Source organism: Siphateles boraxobius, unplaced genomic scaffold, assembly GCF_051911475.1.
Source record: "Siphateles boraxobius isolate OS27281-9 unplaced genomic scaffold, OSU_SipBor_1 18, whole genome shotgun sequence".
NCBI classification, from domain to species: domain Eukaryota; kingdom Metazoa; phylum Chordata; class Actinopteri; order Cypriniformes; family Leuciscidae; genus Siphateles; species Siphateles boraxobius.
In genome coordinates this window covers 1,002,577-1,022,069 of record NW_027508788.1, presented here as the reverse complement: position 1 = coordinate 1,022,069, position 19,493 = coordinate 1,002,577, and the positions used below count along the sequence as shown (strand labels likewise).

At 37.0% G+C, this 19,493-nt stretch overlaps 1 protein-coding gene and 1 long non-coding RNA gene across 6 annotated transcripts in view; both read left to right on the top strand.

Moving 5' to 3' along the window:
- sfswap (splicing factor SWAP) overlaps window positions 1-19,493 on the top strand; it is a 107,993-nt gene that overhangs the window by 50,259 nt on the left and 38,241 nt on the right. For all 5 annotated transcript variants that reach the window (XM_077232811.1, XM_077232812.1, XM_077232814.1 and 2 more), the window contains 3 exons: window positions 1,804-1,888; window positions 2,798-3,037; window positions 11,708-11,892. In XM_077232811.1, the coding sequence (XP_077088926.1) occupies window positions 1,804-1,888; window positions 2,798-3,037; window positions 11,708-11,892 (510 nt within the window). The remainder of the gene's footprint in view (window positions 1-1,803; window positions 1,889-2,797; window positions 3,038-11,707; window positions 11,893-19,493) is intronic.
- On the top strand, window positions 5,939-6,168 carry LOC143740794 (uncharacterized). The gene is made up of 2 exons (XR_013204899.1): window positions 5,939-6,026; window positions 6,125-6,168. It is a non-coding gene; the product is annotated as an uncharacterized LOC143740794 (long non-coding RNA).

Below are 19,493 nucleotides of genomic sequence, written 5' to 3'. Positions count from 1 at the left end.
TAATTCTGAATATATTGAACCACATATAGCCCCCTCCATTTTGTATACATGTATTTGTTGTTTTTGTTGTTGTTATTGTTGTTGTTCTTGTTGTTCTTGTTCTTCTTATTATTCTTCACCACATTGCTGCTTTATTATTATAATTATTATTATTATTAATAAATTGTATATTATTATGTATTAAAAATATTATCAGTAAGCTATGAGGTTTGAGGATCATTTGTTTTCATTTTATTATTAATTAGAAAGCAGTGAGAATTGAGGCTCATTTGTTTTCATTTTCTTGTTTTTGCAATGGATTCATTAAAAAGAATTGTCTTGAAAGAGTTATTTTGTGTAATGGAGATTTTTCTTTCTTTCTTTCTTTCTTAAATGTATCTGAATAAGGTTCTTGAAACTGGTTCTTGTTTCTCAGCACTAAGTTGGAGTACAGGCTACTCTGAAACATTCTCTCTTCCCACACCGTGTCTCTCTTTCCCACACAGTGTCTCTCTTCACTTTTTTATCGAGTGTCTGGTCACAGATCCAATCTCCCACTCTAATTCCTTCATCATGTCTTTCATCTGTGGGTGAGAGATTCTTAACTGGGTTTAATGTCCCCCTGACCCTTCATCTTACCCAGGGCTACAGTGAGGATCTACACAGACATGTCTTAATAGAGCTGTAAAATATTGAAAACTTCCATTAGGGACACTAAACTTTTAGAATCTCTCTCTTTTGTCCTCTCACAGTTTTTTTCTTGTTGCATAAAAAACCCTGCAGTGAGATTACATGGGATTATCACAGGATGTGATTCTCTTGATTATTTGTGTCAATACCTATTAGCGTACAGTAGTGTAGAATATTCATTTTTTACTCTTGCGCTGACTCAAACAAAAGAATAAAACACAAAGATTTGGGTCAGGATAAGGAAAACAACATCTCATTAGTGTGTGAACACTGTATCTCATTAAAGTGTGGAGTTTTTCACCATACCGCAGTGTGGAGTCCAGACTTCCATGTGTATTGAGGTGGAATTAGACATTTTGAGCATGCAGTCTGCTGGCAGATGGTTGATAAATGAGAGCATTAGGCTTGCATTGCTCTCACGCCACACAACTGTGAAGGAGCTTGTCGTGCTTTTCCTCTGCTGCAGAACGTTGCTGAGATTATACTCGTCCATCAGCGTTGCTTTTAGAGTGATTCTCAAACCCTGAATCTCATCCTAATAGAGCTCAGGCCAAAATCCATATAGCAAGTGGGAAATACTCTTCTTTCTTCTCTTCATTGTTTAAAGGTGACGCAGTGAAATTTCTATGGATACATCATAGTTGCAAAAATAATGATTGTTGAATTGCAGGAATGAATGTTAATTGACTGGAAGCAAGGCAGCAAAGAATGTAAAAGGGTAAGGAAGGAAAGACTAAAACTAAAGCAAGGAAGGTAAATAAAGCAGGAAGGAAGGAAGGAAAGTAAAGAAAGCTAAAAGGAAGAGAAAGAAAAAACACAAAGGACTTTTACATCAACATATTACACATATACCCTTTAAAGGATGAGATGGATTCTGTCTCAGACATTTTCTGTAGCCTGAACTCTTTCTATTTCCTCCTGTTCATCCCCATCTTCACCTGTGAAACGGTACGTTTAAGGAATTACTGGCTCAGAATTACCACATGTTCGTTACAAAGAAAGTCTGTCAAGCTTTTGTGAGAGTCTTTGTCTAAAAACTGAGAGCCCAGGATTTTCATCCTTGAGCTGTGTCTGCAAAATAAAGTAACTTTGTCTCTCTTCTTTGTCTCTCTTCCTGTTGTCCTGGATACACAGGGTTCGTTGCTTTACAACAGTAGGGGGGACAGCACAGCGGACTGCTCTTCTGACAAGCAGCAGAACGATGGCAAGCTCCTTAAAGGTAAGGCAGCTCTGCGCTCCATGATCGAGCCCCACACCACCTGACCTCAGAACATCCTTGTCATCCACATTGACATTTCAGAATGTCCTCATGCAGCTACGTTACAACACCAACCCATGTCTCTCCATCTTTTAACTACTCAGGCTAGGGCTGCACGATAATCGCAATATGCAGTACGTTTGATTGCTAGTAAATGCTTCTCCATCTGAAAGCCAGAAGGCGCTTACACACAGACACGCCAAATATGCCCCGCCGCTGAAGTACAATAAAGCACATCATTCCAGGAAATCCCTATCGGGCATCATCGATGTAGCTGAATAAACAGAAGATTGAAACACTTTGATTAAACATGACTAATAAACACATATACTGTCTTATACTATGTAAGAAGCAACATCATCTCACAGAAGGATGCTTAACTGTCATTATGAAGTGAGTTTGACGTAAAAGCATTTTATTAAATGTTGTCTTTTGTTGGACAAGGTTCACAAATGCTCCTCATGTTTGGAAATATTTTTGACCTGTTGCTTTTTCAAATGCACTTTATAAGTGACTCAAACTCGCAGTGCTTTCAGAAGGAGCAGCGTTTATCAGTGACAAGCTGCGCATAAAAACCAATCGCAGGCCTTGATTACATGTGATACTTGATTACACATGTAAAAACATGTGATTACATGTAAATTGCGATTTTTTTGTGCAGCCCTATCTAAGGCTGTTTCACTTGGCGTAAAAAAAAAATACTGACCCCTCTGTCACAACTGATGTTAATTTAGATGAGCTATTGGACTCTATGATCATGTCATGTGTTTGACTGTAATGACAGTAATTGTGCAGTAGAGAATTGTGCTTAGTGAGGAAGGTTAATGACATTTACTAAATAAAACGTGTCTATTATCACCCACTGCCCAGCGTCTTTTGCACCTATCTGCTTTGCCATAAAGTCAAAAGAAAACGACCTTTTGCCTCTGGAGAAGAATCGTGTTCGGCTGGACGACGACTCAGATGAGGACGGCATGAAGGGGGAGGTGCAAGAGGGAGTAGAGTTGGCTCTAGTAGGATTAGTTGAGGCCGCCAGAGAGCCACCTCAGCCTCCACTGGCTGAGGAGAAGAAACCGGGACTGTCCTTGGAAGAGCAAGAGGCCAAACAAGGTACATCAAGATTTTTACTTTTATTTTTGTTCACCCAAAAATTAACATTCTGTCGACACATGTTGATCCAAACTCAGTGGAACTCTGAAAGGTGAAATTTGAAAGGAAGGAAGATGGAACTTAAAACGGGAAGGGGGAAGGAATGTTGGAATGAACATAGAACGTAAAACAGGATGAGGGAGGGAATGTTGGAAGGAAGTAGGGATGGGACAATCACCGGTTTCACTATAAACCACGTAGGGCTGGACAATAATTCAATATCAATATATATCGCGATATTTTTTTTTTTCGATAACGGTGATATGATTTTTAAACACATTTTCGATATTTCAATATACATAGCAGCATTTTTCACTGACTGACGTTAGGCACGCAGCCGTCAGAAAGAGCAGAACACAATTGGCTACTTTCCTGATGACGTACACCACAGACACGCAGACACTGCTCAGAGCAGCGGATCTCCAACGCGGCAAGTTTCAGCCACAGAATGAGCGCCCCTGACCGCAATGCAAATGTGACTGAACGAGCTTCCACAAGTGAGGAGAAAGCAGACGAAATAGTTGATGAGAGGAAAGACTAATTCAGTGGTATAAATTCAGTGGTGTTTCGGTGTTTCAGCGTGCTGCAAAATGTGCCGGAGTGTGACTGCCGAGTCCGACTAGCAGCGGGAACACATCAGACGAGGATCAGGAGATAGACTGTGCCGATGCGCGCGTCCGCGGCCAGGAACGTCGCGTCCACACTCTAAAAATAGCTCAACGAAAGTTCTAATGAGCAGGTGCCTGTGAATGTCCTGACGCGCGCACACACACGCACACGACGCGCAGAATCCAGTTCTCTTTCTTTAGCGCTTGAATAATAACACACACATTTATGCCAAAATGTCCGTTTTGTCAATTGTATCCTCACAAGAACAGTCTAAATGAGTTAAATCAAATCTTAAATGAAAGTTAAGAGTAGCCTAAATGAGAAAATTAAATGCGTAAGATCCTCTCATCAGCGACAGATCTTAAAGGGACAGCAGCCAATTCTGTCTGTCAGTTAAGTTAACCAAAGAACAAAGGGGAACACAGCAAATTACTCACTGATCTTGTCTAAAGAGCGTGTGTAGCTTTAATAAGGATTAATCTATATTTCATTTATAATTTTTGCAGTTCAGACTATTTGATAACCTTATTCAATTTCTGTATATTTCAGTTTTATTTACACACAAAACATTATTGGTGAACACTTTTGACTTTATAAAATGATTATCTCAAGTCTTGAAAAAAGTAAGACATATTTTTGTTATACATAGTTTAGTAGCCTACTTTTATTTTTGGCAGAATTTATCATTATAATCAACTTCATTATTTCCTGGATTTTGTAACACCATAGTCCCTACATTTATGTAAATGCAGGAAATGGGATTTAAATCGGAAAAAAATTCCCCCATTTTGTGTACCAAATGTTGCACAAATGTTATGGCAAATGTAAATTTAAAAACAGAAATGCATTGCCATTTTACATATTACATTGTCATGTTGCATATTACATTTCAAACTGAATATTGCTACCCATATGCTTTCATAGTCTTGTAGCAGGTATTGAGAAGAGAATATTATTGTTATGATGGGTTATTTCATTGCTTCATGTAGTTTGTTATGGTGCAGTAGCGAAAGACTCCAGCAGATTTCATAGACTTGGCAAATTCATTTTTCAGAAGATTGTAGGAACAGACAACTGTTATGGGCGTTCTTGGCAGTTTTTCTGAGGCTTTTATATTGTTCATATCGGAATTATATCGTATCGACCGAAATTAAGAAATATATCGTGATATAAAATTTGGCCATATCGTCCAGCCCTAAAACCACGATACAATTTACTGACGGTTGGTATTGTCGTTTAAAATTTAATTATCATTAAAACCGTGTTTGATTATCGCGATTTTAATAACTCACTATAAATCCTGTCCAGCCAGCAACAGTCTGACGCAGGAGCGTAGTGCGCCATGTTGGTTTTTTTTTTTTATTCAAGAAGGAATGGCGGAAGGCAGTGACCGTGCTCGGGAGATTTTTCAGCCTTTTAAGAGGACCAAATCTGAGGTGTGGTCTTATTTTGGCTTTTACAAAAGTCCTGAGGGAAACTTAATCGAGGATGGTCACCCTGTCTGCAGAACATGCACAAAAAAAGTCGCTGCAATAGAGGGAAAAACTTCAAATCTGCCGAGTCGTCTTGTGTGACCATCACACACTGTTGTATAGCGAACACAAAAGTTGACTTTGACCTCAATACCAAAACTACGTCTGGGAAATAATTGTACAAAAAATGTTGTTTTGAGTTGAAATATTTTATCTCACTCACTTGAAATAAACGTGAAGCTTCTGCGAAGAAAGGTTTGCTGCAAGTGGCTTTGAGCCAAAGACGAACGAACAAGTTCAAACAAGACTATTAATAGTGACATTTAAGAGATAATAATGTATATTCATTGTACACTTATTGCACTGATTTTTTTTACCACATAATTACGGGGACATAGTGAACTGAGATTAATGTTTAAAATCTTACATGTTAAATCCATTTTGTACAGCTACAAATCTCGTCCAGACAAGATGATCACAACAATATTATCAAACTCTGTAAACAATAAATCAACTCTGATTTCATTTTCAATACAATCAAAAACAGAGAAGCAAGACGGCAAGTTGTATTTGGATGAAATGAGAAGCGCGTCCGTTGTGGTACATGGATGTGCGCTGTGTTATAATGCGTTGCTATAGACGACGGTCATTAGGACTCAGCATCAGTTCTTTTTGAACACTTTTATCTTGTTTTAACAAAACCATGATAATATTGATAATCACCATAATTTTGGTCACTATAATCGTGATATGACATTTTTATACCGTCCCATCTCTAGAAGGAAGATAGAACGTAAAACAGGAAGAGGGAAGGAATGTTGGAAGGAAGATAGAAAAGATAGAACGTAAACCGGGAAGAGGGAAGGAATGTTGGATGGAAGACAGAATGTAAAACAAGAAGAGGGAAGGAATGATGAAAATAAGATGGAAAATAAAACAGGAAGAGGGAAGGAATGTTTGAAGGGAGATAGAATGTAAAACGGGAAGAGGGAAGGAATGTTGGAAAGAAGATGGGAAAGAAAGAGAAAAAGGTAAGACAGGAGGAATTGAAAGGATGGATAAATGAAGGATGGGAAAAAGGTGGTTTGGATCAAGAAACTAAGATTTAAGGAAGGAAGAAAGAATGAAGGACAGGAAGAGGGAAAGAATGTTGGAAGGAAGAAATAATTAAGGACAGGAAGGATTAGGAAAAAAAGAACAGGAAAAAGAAAAAGAGAAAAATATCAAGGAAGAAAGACAGTAAGAGGGAAGCAAAGAGAAATTGAAGGAAGAAGAAACAGAACTAGAAGAGGGAAATAAGGAAAAAGGAACAAGGAAGGAAGAAATAACTAAGAATGAAGAAGGAAGAGATAGGAAGAAATTAAGAACAGGAAGAGGGAAGGAAGGAAAGGAATAAAGGCAGGCAGGCAGGAAGAAACAAGTAAGTAAAGAAAAAATAAGGGAGGATAGTATTTTAATATTATTTATATATTATTTTAGATTAATTATATATATCAATGTTGCTCTTCTTGCCATTTTTGAGCTTGAAAGTCTTCTTTCTCTTTCGTTATATGGAAAAGAGTGGCCAGAGTATATCTCAAAATGATTAAGTCAAAGGATTTTGGAAGAACATTAAATGAATTGTTATTTTTTTTAACTTTCCTTTTAATGACACTAGAGTCTGTTCTCAACCATTGTTCATCTTTTTAAATGCCTGGCATATTAGTATATTTTAGTTTTGAATGACTGTCTAGAGCGTTCAGAAATTAAGTTTCATAAGTCAGTGAAATACGCCCTTGTTTGCTGTTTTCAAGGCTGTTCTTTTATAATGTTGATAAAAATTGTTCAAACAGAAGAGATGAGTCAGTTTGTGGAGTATTACAAAAATAACTCATGCTGATTTCCTTCACTGTAATTGTTGCAGCCTAAATGTAATTTCTCAATGGCCAGAAGCTTAGAAGCCAAACATCTTTTACTGTAACAAGATAAGAAATATTGCCAAACAAACAGTAGTTTATCATGATCACATTCAGCCAAGAGTTGCCGGATTTCGCTACACTTCTAGGACTTCTTTGTTCTTTTGACCCTCAGAGACTTCACATAGTGAGATGATCTGATCGCTGTCACATCACCATGACTGGCAGCACATTAAATTATTTTGGCGAGGGCCAGGGCTGTAATGTAATAGATCTGTCCATATGGCCCATGCTCACCAGCGACAGTAACTGTCTCCCATAATTAAGAGGGAGAGTTTCACACATGTGAAACAAGCAGGACACCTTTCAATCAAAGATACCGACAGTGTCTTCACAGGAAACTAGACATGCAGGTGTGCATGGGAGACTGAAAATGTGGTTTGGGCTAAAAACAGAATACTTCTTGTGTTTTCAGTCAAGTCTCTAATGCTCACCAAAGCTGCTGCATTTATTTGATCAAAATGCTGTAAAAACAATAATATTGTGAAATATTATTACAGTTTTAAAAAACTACTTTCTATTTTCATATACATTCATATATATATATATATATATATATATATATATATATATATATATATATATATATATATATATACACACACATATACACACACATATACACATACATACATACATACATATATGTATGTGTGTGTATATATTTAAAATGTAATTTATTCATGTGATGGCAAATCTGAATTTTCTGTTGGCATTACACCAGTCCTCAGTGTCACATGATTTCATGTTTTTTTGTAGAAAACACAATACATTTCTTAAATGAATGGAAAGTTCGAAGGAACATCATTTATTTGAATTTGTATAATACACTAAGACTATACTGTCACTATTAATCAGTTAAATAAGTCCTTGCTTTATAGTTTTAAAATCTTATCAGCTCTTGAATGTTTTTAGTTTTCATGATAAAGTGCATTTAAAGGGATAGTTCGCTTACAGATAAAGTTCTGCATCATTTTTAATCACTCTGATGCCATTCCAAACCCATTCTTCCTTGTAACACAAAAGGACAAATTTTGAATAATGAACGGGCCACTGTTTTCAATATATAATGAATGTCAATAGAGATGTCTCCAATATGACTTAAAACACATCTGATTTGAAATTATGATATAATTTGAGACTCAAATGTAAGTTAGAATTCATAGACAATCTTCCCATTTGCCATCCATATCCATTTAAACAAGTTTGAGGTCTACAGCCCCAGTACTAATTTACTCTTATTAAATGGAAAAGGGTCGAGCCAGGATATTGTTCAATATTTTATGTTCTATGGAAGACAGAAAGTCAAAGGAGTTGGAACGACATGAAGGTGAGTAAATGATGACAGATGTTCATTTTTGTGTGAACTATTCCTTTAACAAGAGATACACATTTCGTTATAACATGTAGGCTTTGCATTGGTTTTCTTGTTCCTCATTAAAAATTAATTTGTTTAAACCTTATCAATGACACCGGACTGCACATGGCAGACTCTCCGTCCAAACACTGAGCAGTAATGCTCCTGGAACGCAGTGGTAATTACAGTAATAAGACCAGATGCCCAGAGGAAGTTTACTGCGTGGGGAAGTGAAATAAATGGCACTGCAGCAAAGAAGGCCTCGCTCAGTGGCAAACTAGCTTAGATTGCATGACTATCGACCCATCCGGAGGAACATAATCTGTATTGATGAGCTGTTAAAGAATCACAGACGCACAATTCAGCACGCACTCAGTCTGTTTTCATGTGTCCGTCTATTACCTTTAGTTTATTTACTGAATGGAGTGAGTTTGTGTGATCATCAGTTTGAGTTTTATTGGGTGGACTCTCTGCTGTCTCTTGCGGTTGTGTGTTGTGAAATCTGAGAGGCAACGTATTTACACCCCTTGTGTTTCCATCAGAGCTTACCTGTTTATGTTACAAATTGTAGTTTCAAAAGGTAGCCTTATTGGATTCTGTCAATGTTATTCGCAGCCTCAATTGCTCATTGACTTCTGAAATGTGTAGATGAGAAATTATGCGAGAAAAGGGGACATTTGCAGGAAAAAGCAGACAATTACTTGAGTTGTTGCTTTGAGAAATGGCACAAGTAAATTACAGGTGTTAAGTGCTGGGGATTGCATTGAAAATGCATGTGAAATGTTATTGCAGTCCTTTATCTAGGGATGAGCACAAGCACTCAGAAAAGATAGAATGATTAGTAATATAAAAACAAATAAACTACATGGGATGATTTGTTTGCAACTTTAATGCAACTCTTGTTATAAGAACTACTGTTACAAAAACTATGTACTAAGTGTGTGTGTGTGTGTGTGTGTGTGTGTGTGTGTGTGTGTGTGTGTGTGTGTGTGTGTGTGTGTGTGTGTGTGTGTGTGTGTGTGTGTGTGTGTGTGTGTGTGTATATAGAGTGAGAGAGAGACAGAATTAAAATATAATATATATTTTTTTTTACAGATTGAAATTTGTTATTTTTCACTGAAGTGTAGAGATCTGCCCTAGATCTCATGATTGAAGTGTCAGTGTCCAATTTGTGAACGTGTCATATAAGATCTTTTCAATGAATTTGTTGGTTCTGCTAACAAAATCGATTTAAATGATTCGTTCATAAATTGGTCTGATGTGGTTCTCACTGAATCAGCTAAAGACTTATATTGTACAATTAATGTGTACAATTCATTTTCTTTCCAGAACACATCTGGAATGGTTTAAGAGTCTCTGCTAGTCATTTCATTGTGGTTTGTCTCTAAGCTCCCTCATTAAGGAGAGGGCACAGTGCCGCGCATTAATAGAAGACTATGTTAAAACATAACAGGACGTCAAGGCTGCAAGATCGTTTCAGGGCGGTGCGAATAACTTGTGATTTTGAGCTTCACTGATTCCTCGTTAGTATAGTGGACGGTATCTCCGCTTGTCACGCGGAAGACCGGGGTTCGATTCCCCGACAGGGAGGCTTCTGGCAGTCATGGCCCAATGGTAACAGAGTTGGACTGGTGACCAAAAGGTTGCTGGTTCGATTCCAGTACCGGCAGGAATATGACTGAGGTGTCCTTGAGCAAGGCACCTAACCCCCAATCGCTCCCCGGGCACCACTCAAGGCTGACGCTGCTCCGGGTGTGTGTATCCACGTTTGCAGTGTGTGTGTGTTCACTACTCAGTACTCTGCTCCTAATGTGTGTGCACTTACTTGGATGGGTTAAATGCATAGGTCAAATTCCAAGTATGGGTTACGATACTTGGCCATCACGTGTCACTTTCACTTTCCACTTTCACTTTAAGGAACATCTCTCACAAATTTCGTTCCTAACTCCATCTCTCACTGCAACACATAGTATTATTTTCTCAGAATGACGTAATGAAGGAGATGCCTCTGTTCTCTCTCCAGTTGTGTTTGTTCCGGAGTTGTATGTGATTGTTTGTGGCAGGGGACCTATTTTTAGTGCGAATGCTGACAGGGCCCTCTACTTGTTCTTGTATAATATAATGACTTGTTTTTTTCCCCTATTTTTCTTTTGTTATCGCCGTTCCCATGAACAAAACTTGAAAAATTATACATGAGTACACTGCCTACCTGAACTAGCTAAATTGAGACACTGTCGACTATTATACAACCAGTATCCAGGAAGCCTTTAACACCTAAGCAGAGAGTGAATGTTTATCGTGTTAGATTCGAAACATTAAAATGTCACGAATCGTTATCTTGTAGTTTTTTAAGCTCTATGCAGTTTTTATGAGGCTTACAAAACCAGGTCACGAGTGACCTCATCTAGAAATACTTTGCGTTATTATTACGCCCCATGTCTAGGGGAATATAGGAAACTCTAAAGAATCGTAATAAATAAAATTGGGTTGTGGTAATGGAATCCCAACAACCAATCACTCCGGTCGATAATCAAACAAATACACAAATCTAAGCAGAAAAAGTAATGTTTATTAAGAAATAACAAGTGAAATAAAGAGCATCTCTTCAGGGTGCCCCAAAGGCCAAAATAACAAGAAAAACAAATATAAAAAGAAAAGAGGAGAAAATTAATAACCTAATCCAATCACAAAAGAAAATACATTTAGCTTACCTAACTCCTTGCCAAAAACAGAGCTCAAACAAATTTCAAAACAAACAAGGCAGGACACCCCTACGCTCCACACTTTTAGGTTGTTGTTTAGACACAGGGGAATGGTTTCAGATGTTACAAAAGGATGCACGTTCACTTAAACTAAGTAACATCACTGATACACACTCATTTGATCATCGGCCGGAGGAGGGATTCCCGAGCTCTCAACGCGAGTACGACCGAACCAACAATGAGCTCACAGACGAGTGCCAGCAGCGTCCTTATAAAGACCACGCCCTGACTGGACAACCAATGACTTTCGTACACCCCATCATTGGACAACCTATTAGAAATCAGACAAAACAAGGGAGAGAAGAGGAACACAGAGCAATAGAAAAACAATAGGCTACATAAACACAGGTCGTAACAGTTTGCTTGCTTACAGGCACGTAAGCTCGCTCGCATATGCTTTTAGTTTTAAGAGCATATGGTGTGTATCAAGACAGACAAATGTGTGTGTCTGACCTCTCTTCACTTTTTTCTTCCAGCCAAACTGAAGCTGGAGGACCGGTTAGCAGCAGCAGCGAGAGAGAAACTGGCCCAGGCCTCCAAAGAGTCAAAAGAGCGGCAGCTTCAGGCTGAGCGCAAGAGGAAAGCCGCCCTCTTCCTGCAGACCCTGCGAGGGCCGGAGGCTGAACTCAAGCGTACCGAGGAAACCGCTGCTGCGTCTGAGGTTTGTTTGTGTTTGTGTTTTTCAGCATTGCCCATCTACCTCCACATATACCTAGTCAGCCATGTGTTTTATTGGTATAAATTAATGTATTTAGGTTCATTTGGGGATGCTAAATAATATTTTTTGGATGCGAATAAAACTAGTTATCTTTTTTCAGAGCAATATGCACTGAATTTGTAGTATGTAGTTGGGACTAATTTCATTAACATTTAAATGGACATGTTGTAACTGACTTGTCTAACAAACCCCAAGAACACACGGTCTGTATAAGCAATCCTTTTAAAAATAGACTACTTAATCTATGAATCAAACAGTCAAATCCCATACTGAAAAATAGGTTTTACATGCACCTGTGCTTGCCTTGCATTGTAATTGTACATTTTACGTAAGCATTCACTTAATCACTGTTAGCCAGTGTAGGCATATTTATTACAAACTCAATATCATAAACAGAATTCCTCAAATAAAAGTTAACCATATTAAGTCAGCAAGTCAAGGTATTGTTGTTTGTTACCACGGCCACCTCTTGTTGTGTTTGAATGCGCTTCTTCTGCATAAAAATAATCTGTACACATGACAGGTGTCAAAATCGCAAGAAAAGCTTGATGTGTCCCAACACATTATTTAAAGGGTTAGTTCACTTAAAAATGAAAGAATTGTCAAACCCATAAGACTTTCGTTCATCTTCGAAACACAAATGAAGAGATTTTAAAAGAAATCTGAGATATTCCTGTCCTTCCATTGACACTCTACGCAACTACCTTTTTGACGCTTCAAAAAGTTCATAAAGAGATTTTAAAACAAATCCATCGACTCGAGTGGTTTAGTCCACTTATTCTCAAGAGACTCCACTTAAGAGGATGAGGAATATGAGGAACGGATTTAATTTATATGACGAACAGATATAAAAAAATATATTTTTGGGTGAACTAACCCTTTAAGGGGTATTCTATTTGTTAGGATATTGACATGGACTCTGTTGTTGTTCAGTGAGTTTCATTCATGTTTAAAAATTGTCCCTTTAAAATTGTATAAAATGGTATTGTCCCTCATAACTGGTAGTATAACAAGCGAATAAGCAAGCTTAATTGATATATGCCAGGATCATATATTGCCTACACAAAACTTTAACCAGTATTTTCGCATTTGTTAAAAATATAAAGCAAAACATGAATGTGCAGAAATAAAAACAAATGTAAATGACTAGTCCTTCCCATGTTGACTAGCAGCAGCAGTATCGTTTAGTCCTGCGTATTCCTAATGTGTAGAACATACTACATCCACCGTGTTGGCAGTGACCTTTTACTTTTAAACAACTGCTGTTTTACCATGAAGAACGAATTTCTTGCTACCTATAGTGCTTATGCTTGAAAAGACCCGCCTACTCATCGTTTTCGCTTTCATTGCATTGCTTGACATGCTTGCCCAGACAAAAATGTCTATGTTCTTGCTCTGCGCTTCAGAATCATGCACCGTGCCATCACGGTTGAAGATCTGAGTGTTTTTATTTCATCAGTCAGCAGCACATCAGGACTTCTGCTCAATAACGCTGCTCTGGTTTCCTCACGGTTTGTTTAGTCAAGTCCCCCTGTAAAGAAAAGCAACATAGTTTATTGATCCATCAATCTTGTCTTGAAGAAATGCTCGAAATGCACAAAGATTTCTGACAACCAGTTTTTCAGCATTCTACGGGGGTCAAATGTAACTTTGCATGTTGACAGAACAAATGATATTAAATTAGAAAGTATATATGTTGTTAATTCTGTCCCAGATGTATTTTTATGGACTTGAGGAAGGAGGAGTTCCTAATAAGTTGTGCAGACAAAGCTGGTGTCTCCCAGGAAAAGCGTCTTTTTGTATGCGTGTATCTCGTGTCTGTCCCATGTAAGCTTTGACTAAAATGATCAAAATGTCCTCTTTTTACTTCACCAATTATGTAACCTGCTTTTCAAAAATGTAGGGTCAGTAAGATCTTTTTGGAAAGAAATTATTTTTTTTAATTCAGCAAAGATGCATTAAATTGCTCAAAACCAGTTTATGTTAAAAATAACATTTTACAAATTACAAATAAATGCTGTTCTTTTGAACTTTCTGTTCATCAAAGAACCCTGAAAAAAGTATCACGGTTTCCACATTTCAACATGTGTTAATGAGACCTGTTAATTGAGCTCCAAATCAGCATATTAGAATGATTTCTAAAGGATCATTTGACAATAAAGACTGAAGAAATGATGCTGAAAATTCAGCTTTGCCATCACCGGAAAGAAATTACATTTTAAAAAGTATTAAAATAGAAAATTGTTATCTAAAATTGTACAAATATTTAATAATATTACTGTTTTTACTAAATGTTTTATCAAATAAATGCAACCCCTGTGAGCTAAAGAGACTTCATTCAAAAACATTAAAACAATCTTACAGTGTCCAAACTTTTAAACGGCAGTGTACACCAAAACACATTTCATTTAATAATATAAAAAATAGGTAAAGTTCACACAAAATAGAAAATTGTCATGTACTCAACTCATATGACTTCCTTTCTTCTGTTGACCATAAAAGAAGACATTTTAAAGCTTGATACAGCTCCAAAAGCACCATAACAAAACCATAAAACATGCTGGGACGAATAATGACTTATTACAAACGCATGAGTTGCACGGCCCAATGTTACGATACTTACATTATGATGCTTTTTTGGATCTTGATAGTTACCTAGTCTCTATTTGTAGTTTGAGCATCATGAACGTTTTTTTTTTTAAATATCTCTTTTTATGCTCCACGGAAGAAAGAAAGCCATATAGGTTTGTAGAGACATAATTGACAACATTTCAATTTTTGGGTGACACATTCCTTTAAGGACACAATTAGTTGGGACTTGACGCTGTGGCTGTGTTTCTCTATGGCTGAATATTGATTACGCTGTCTGCTTAGAGTGGTTTCTCAGCAGGTGTTTTTGAGTTCGTAACCATGATCTTCCTCCAACTCTCACTATAATGGCCAACACTGCCTGTGTGCAGGTCATATTTCCCCTGATCTTCTCCGCAGGCTGCAAACACAGTTTCTCCTCCAGAAAGTTTGTGCCGTTGTGTCCACGGAGAGAGAGCGAGAAAGGCAGTGGGAGGAGACACCGTTAGGTAAAGTGAGAGAGTAGGAGTGTGGTAAAGACTAATCTCGCCGATTGTCTCCACAGGCGTGCGGTTCAGCTCCACATTAATGAGGCCAATGAAGCGTGAAATCAAAAGAAGCAGCTGGTGGATGCAGGACTGCTTCCTCTGGGCTTTTACCTGAGTCTCTCGCTCACATATACACAACACTGCTCGTACGTTCCCTACATCTAATTCATTATGAATGTCCCTTCTTCTTCTTGGACACCCAATTACTTGAGCGAGACGCCTTATTTAGTTTCCGACTTATTACTTTACTTTACCCAAGGCCTGATTTAGATGCACCTTCGAATAGCTTACAGCAGTTCTGTCATTCACCCTCAGGAAAGAAACACAGACAGTCTGGCTACTCAGGCACAATGCAAGAAAGTGACGTGCTAAAAACTTTCTCTCACTTTTTTTTGTCCTAACCAGCTGTCCACAACATCTTTTGCCTGAATCTTTTTCCTGAATCTGTGAATCTATTTAGTTTTTTTGTTTGTTTGTTTAAACAAGAAAAAAACTCATGAAATGTGTTTTATATTTAGAAAAAAAAAATCTAATATAAGGTATCTTTTGAATAATTTAATTATGCCAGTTGTTGTTGTTGTGTTTTTGTTTGCTGTTTGAACATTTGGTCCAGAAAATCAGCTTTTAAAAAAGTGTGAACAAATCCTGTCACAAAATGACGAACAAATCCTTGATCGCTTTTTTTTTTTTTTTTTTGGTAGCCATTTATCACTGTGAAATCTCATCGGTCCAAACTCCTGCTCCTCACAACTGTACATTAAACATAAAATATCTTCTGATTGGACTGATTCTGTGGTTGTCATGTCAGTAGTAGCATTTAGTGTGAATAGACGAATTGCTTGTTGCTGGAAACTTTGCTTTGTTCTTGGTTCGGACAGGGTGTGATGTTGTTCCTGTCTAAATGCCTGAAGCCCTAGAGTCGTGTTGTGTTTATTATTGTATTGTTATTGTCATAAAGGCCTGATTTATGTGCATGCAGGCTTATTTGCCAGCCTGTAAATATGGATGTGTTCTACCTTTATCTGCTGACTAGACTCTGTTGAACTGACTTTATGCCTCCAAGGATTTTTGCTGCGTCTTCAATGCAAATCTGTGCAATTGGTCCATTGGTTCATGACTGCTTTATCATCCTCAGCATTCCCTCACCGTTATCTTGTTCCAAATCTTTTTTTTCGGTGACTCAGGAGTAGTAATGATTTCAGTCGATTTAAGCTTAATACCAGATGTGATCTCTGATGGAGCCAGTTGCCAGCATTGATCTTTGCTTCCTTTACCTTTTTGGTGATAAGTAGTGATGCACCGAGGTGAAGAGTCTTGGCAGAAACGGAAAATTCGAAAATGCTTGTTTTAAATTAGCATTTGTTTGGAAAACTAATCAAATTATTGTATATTCAATTGGACTGTCAATACAATAATTTTGTATTAAATTAATAAACTTTTTTTTTTATTAAATGTATTAATTCAATTAAATTCATTTAAAACATTAAAAATGCATTTAATATTTTACAAAGTAAAAAATCTAAAAACCTTTTGCCAATTTTGTTTCATTTTCATTAATCCATGTCACTGTTGAAAATAGGGTTTTTATTTTTATGAAACATCACAATGTGAACTGGAAGCAGCGTAAGTATAATGTTTCCTTAAGACTGATTAGTTTACTTGTTGCTCAGACATTCCATTGACTAATCAATCTTGAAAATAGGTATGTTATGCAAAATAGAAACAAGTTTTGTACAACCCTAATTCCGTTCCGGCTCTTTCCGCAGGTCACTTAGATGAGAAAACAGCACAATTGAGAGACTCCACAGAGCTTCCTCTGTGCTTGCAGCTCTCACCATCTAGATATACAGCCTTCTGTGATTTACTGATTGCTATGGCAACAAAAATCAAATCTAGCCAATTCAGCATGAATCAGGTCATGTTCCCTTGCTTTTACTAAGCCAAGGAGGTGCTACAATGTCTGTATATTCTTTTAATAGCTGCATTTACAGATAACTCCACAAAGTCTAGGGTGGTCAAACATTTTTGCGTTGTTGAACCAACAGTCGTCTCGTTTCATCCCAGCTGGCCGTGACTACAGCCCTGTTTGTTCAATAAGAGTTTTAGTTTTCGGTATCTTCTGTAGATAGTGTAGAGTGCTTCTGGCAGAACTCGTATTTGTAGCAGTTCATCTCTTGTTTGCTGGAGAACATGGTCGTGCCACAAGATCACAGAAAACAGAGAAAATAAAATAGCCTTGATCTGCACTGCTGTCGCAGGGCTTAGGAGGTGAGATTTAGTGTGACTGGCAGGAGCGCTTTAAAGTGGAAATAAGACCCTGCTTATTGTTTGATGTTTAGCTACAACCTTTCATCGCAGTAAATGCTGTTTGGCAGGTCTCTATCAGAAAATGCCAAGTTAAAACAGGAAATGTGGACAGTCATCTGTGCATCCATGTGGGACACCAAAGTGAAGCCTAGCAGAGTCTCTCTGCTTCCATCAGCAGCAACTTCCAGATTTCTGCAAAGGTTTTAGATCTTTTTAAAATTATTCAGCTCATTCTGTTTTATTATATATCATTTTTGTGTTATTAATTATTTGTATAATTTTTTAATATATGTTTTATTATTTTATCCAGTTTATTTCCCATTTTTATTTTATTATTATTATTATTATTATTATTATTATTTTAACTTTCTGTGTCCTTTCCCCTCATTACTAATATATGAGACAGAATTTTGAAATGAATTTTTTTTTATGTATGTAAATCAGAAAATGAGCAAGTATCATGCATAATGGAAACTAATATTAATTAGAATTAGTTAGCTAGATAAAATAATAAAGATAAATATTATAATCACATTTTTAATTATTCTTTTTAAATAATAATAAATGACTACTCATATTTTTTTATTACCTTTTAACTAATCAAGGAAGTCACTTTCCAAGACTTTTAATTGTTCTTTCTCACACAAACTCCTGTTAAGATTGGTTTTTGAATAATAGTTTATTAATAATTGAATAAGCTTCATCAGAAAGTAAGCAAGTATAATACATAATGGAAACTAAAATTGATTAGTTAGTTGCTGAGCATAAATAATGGACAAAGAACATCTCCCAAAGTGCAGTTTATATGTTTCTCAGTCTGTCCAAAGCTTTTGCAGGAATTAGTGAAAATATGTGTATCTGAATCGATAAAAGCTGATACAGGGATATGGTTGTCCAGTTTCAGCATTTTGTGCAATTGTTCTCATGTTTACTGCTCTTAATGATTGGAATTAAAGCAGCCAAAGACATTTATTAAATTAGGATGGGAGAGTGAGAGGGAATAAGATCAGGATATTCAAACATGCATTTAGTTTGTGAGTGCCTAAAGCTCAACATGCATTGTTTTGTTTTTTGCTGTGACCACCATAATGTTGTGATGAATGTCAATATTCATGTTTGTTCATGATTATTGTGTTATTTTGTTCAAGGCTTCAGACACGCTGTGATTTGAAACCGTTTTCTCCTGATGGCGTCGGTTTTGTCAAATAGTCTGCTGTGTTGTTTGCATTTGCTTGAGTGAAGTGATTGATCATATTTTAGCTTCTGTACAGCTGAATGAAAATGACAGACTACTTTTCAAAAAAGGAAAATTCAATATTCAGGAACATTTGTTGTTGTGTCTTTTCTTTTCCCATTTGAGGTTAGCCCCTATTCAAAGTGCTATTCTTTAACCACAGAATTCAGACATATAATGTTGTCTAGACAAGCATGATTAGAACTATTATAAAATAGTGGTTTATGCATAATTTAAAAACAGGGATCTGTTAATATTCTGTCCTTAAATTTAGCCAACAAGTTTCACTTTCTGCAGTTTGCTTTGGCCTTCAGTATTGTGCTATAGTTCTGTTAAAGATTTGTTTACTGTAGCTTATTTTTTATTTAATTTTGTCCCACGTGCCTAAAAAATAAATATAAACAATTACCCAGCCTAGCTAGGTGACAACAACGACACAAGCCTAAGTGCTTGATGAAACTGTCAATAAAGTTTGATTTTGTTTGTGCACTGACAGTTGCATCTCTCGCTTGTTTGCTTGTTTACCATTTGCTATATAGTGAATTCCATGTTGTGGCTGATGATATGCTAGGGAGAGAAGGCAGTTCTCAAGGAATACTATCTCAAGTGTCGTTAGTCCACTAAACATGTTTTTTGAAACAGACAACTAGAGTTTGAGACCCCTGTTGAGTCTGGAGGCTGCCTTAAAACACTGCCTTCATGAAAGAATTATGATATTAACTTTAGCAATTCTTTGTTCAAGATCTAAAATGAGACGAAAGACCGAACCTGTGAGTCAGCTTGCGTCTTTAGGAAGCATTGTAGAAAGAACATGGCAGCCCTCAGAAGAGGACTGGTAGAAAAAAAACTAGACAAAGAAGAGCGCCTGTGTCTGCATTGCTCAGCTG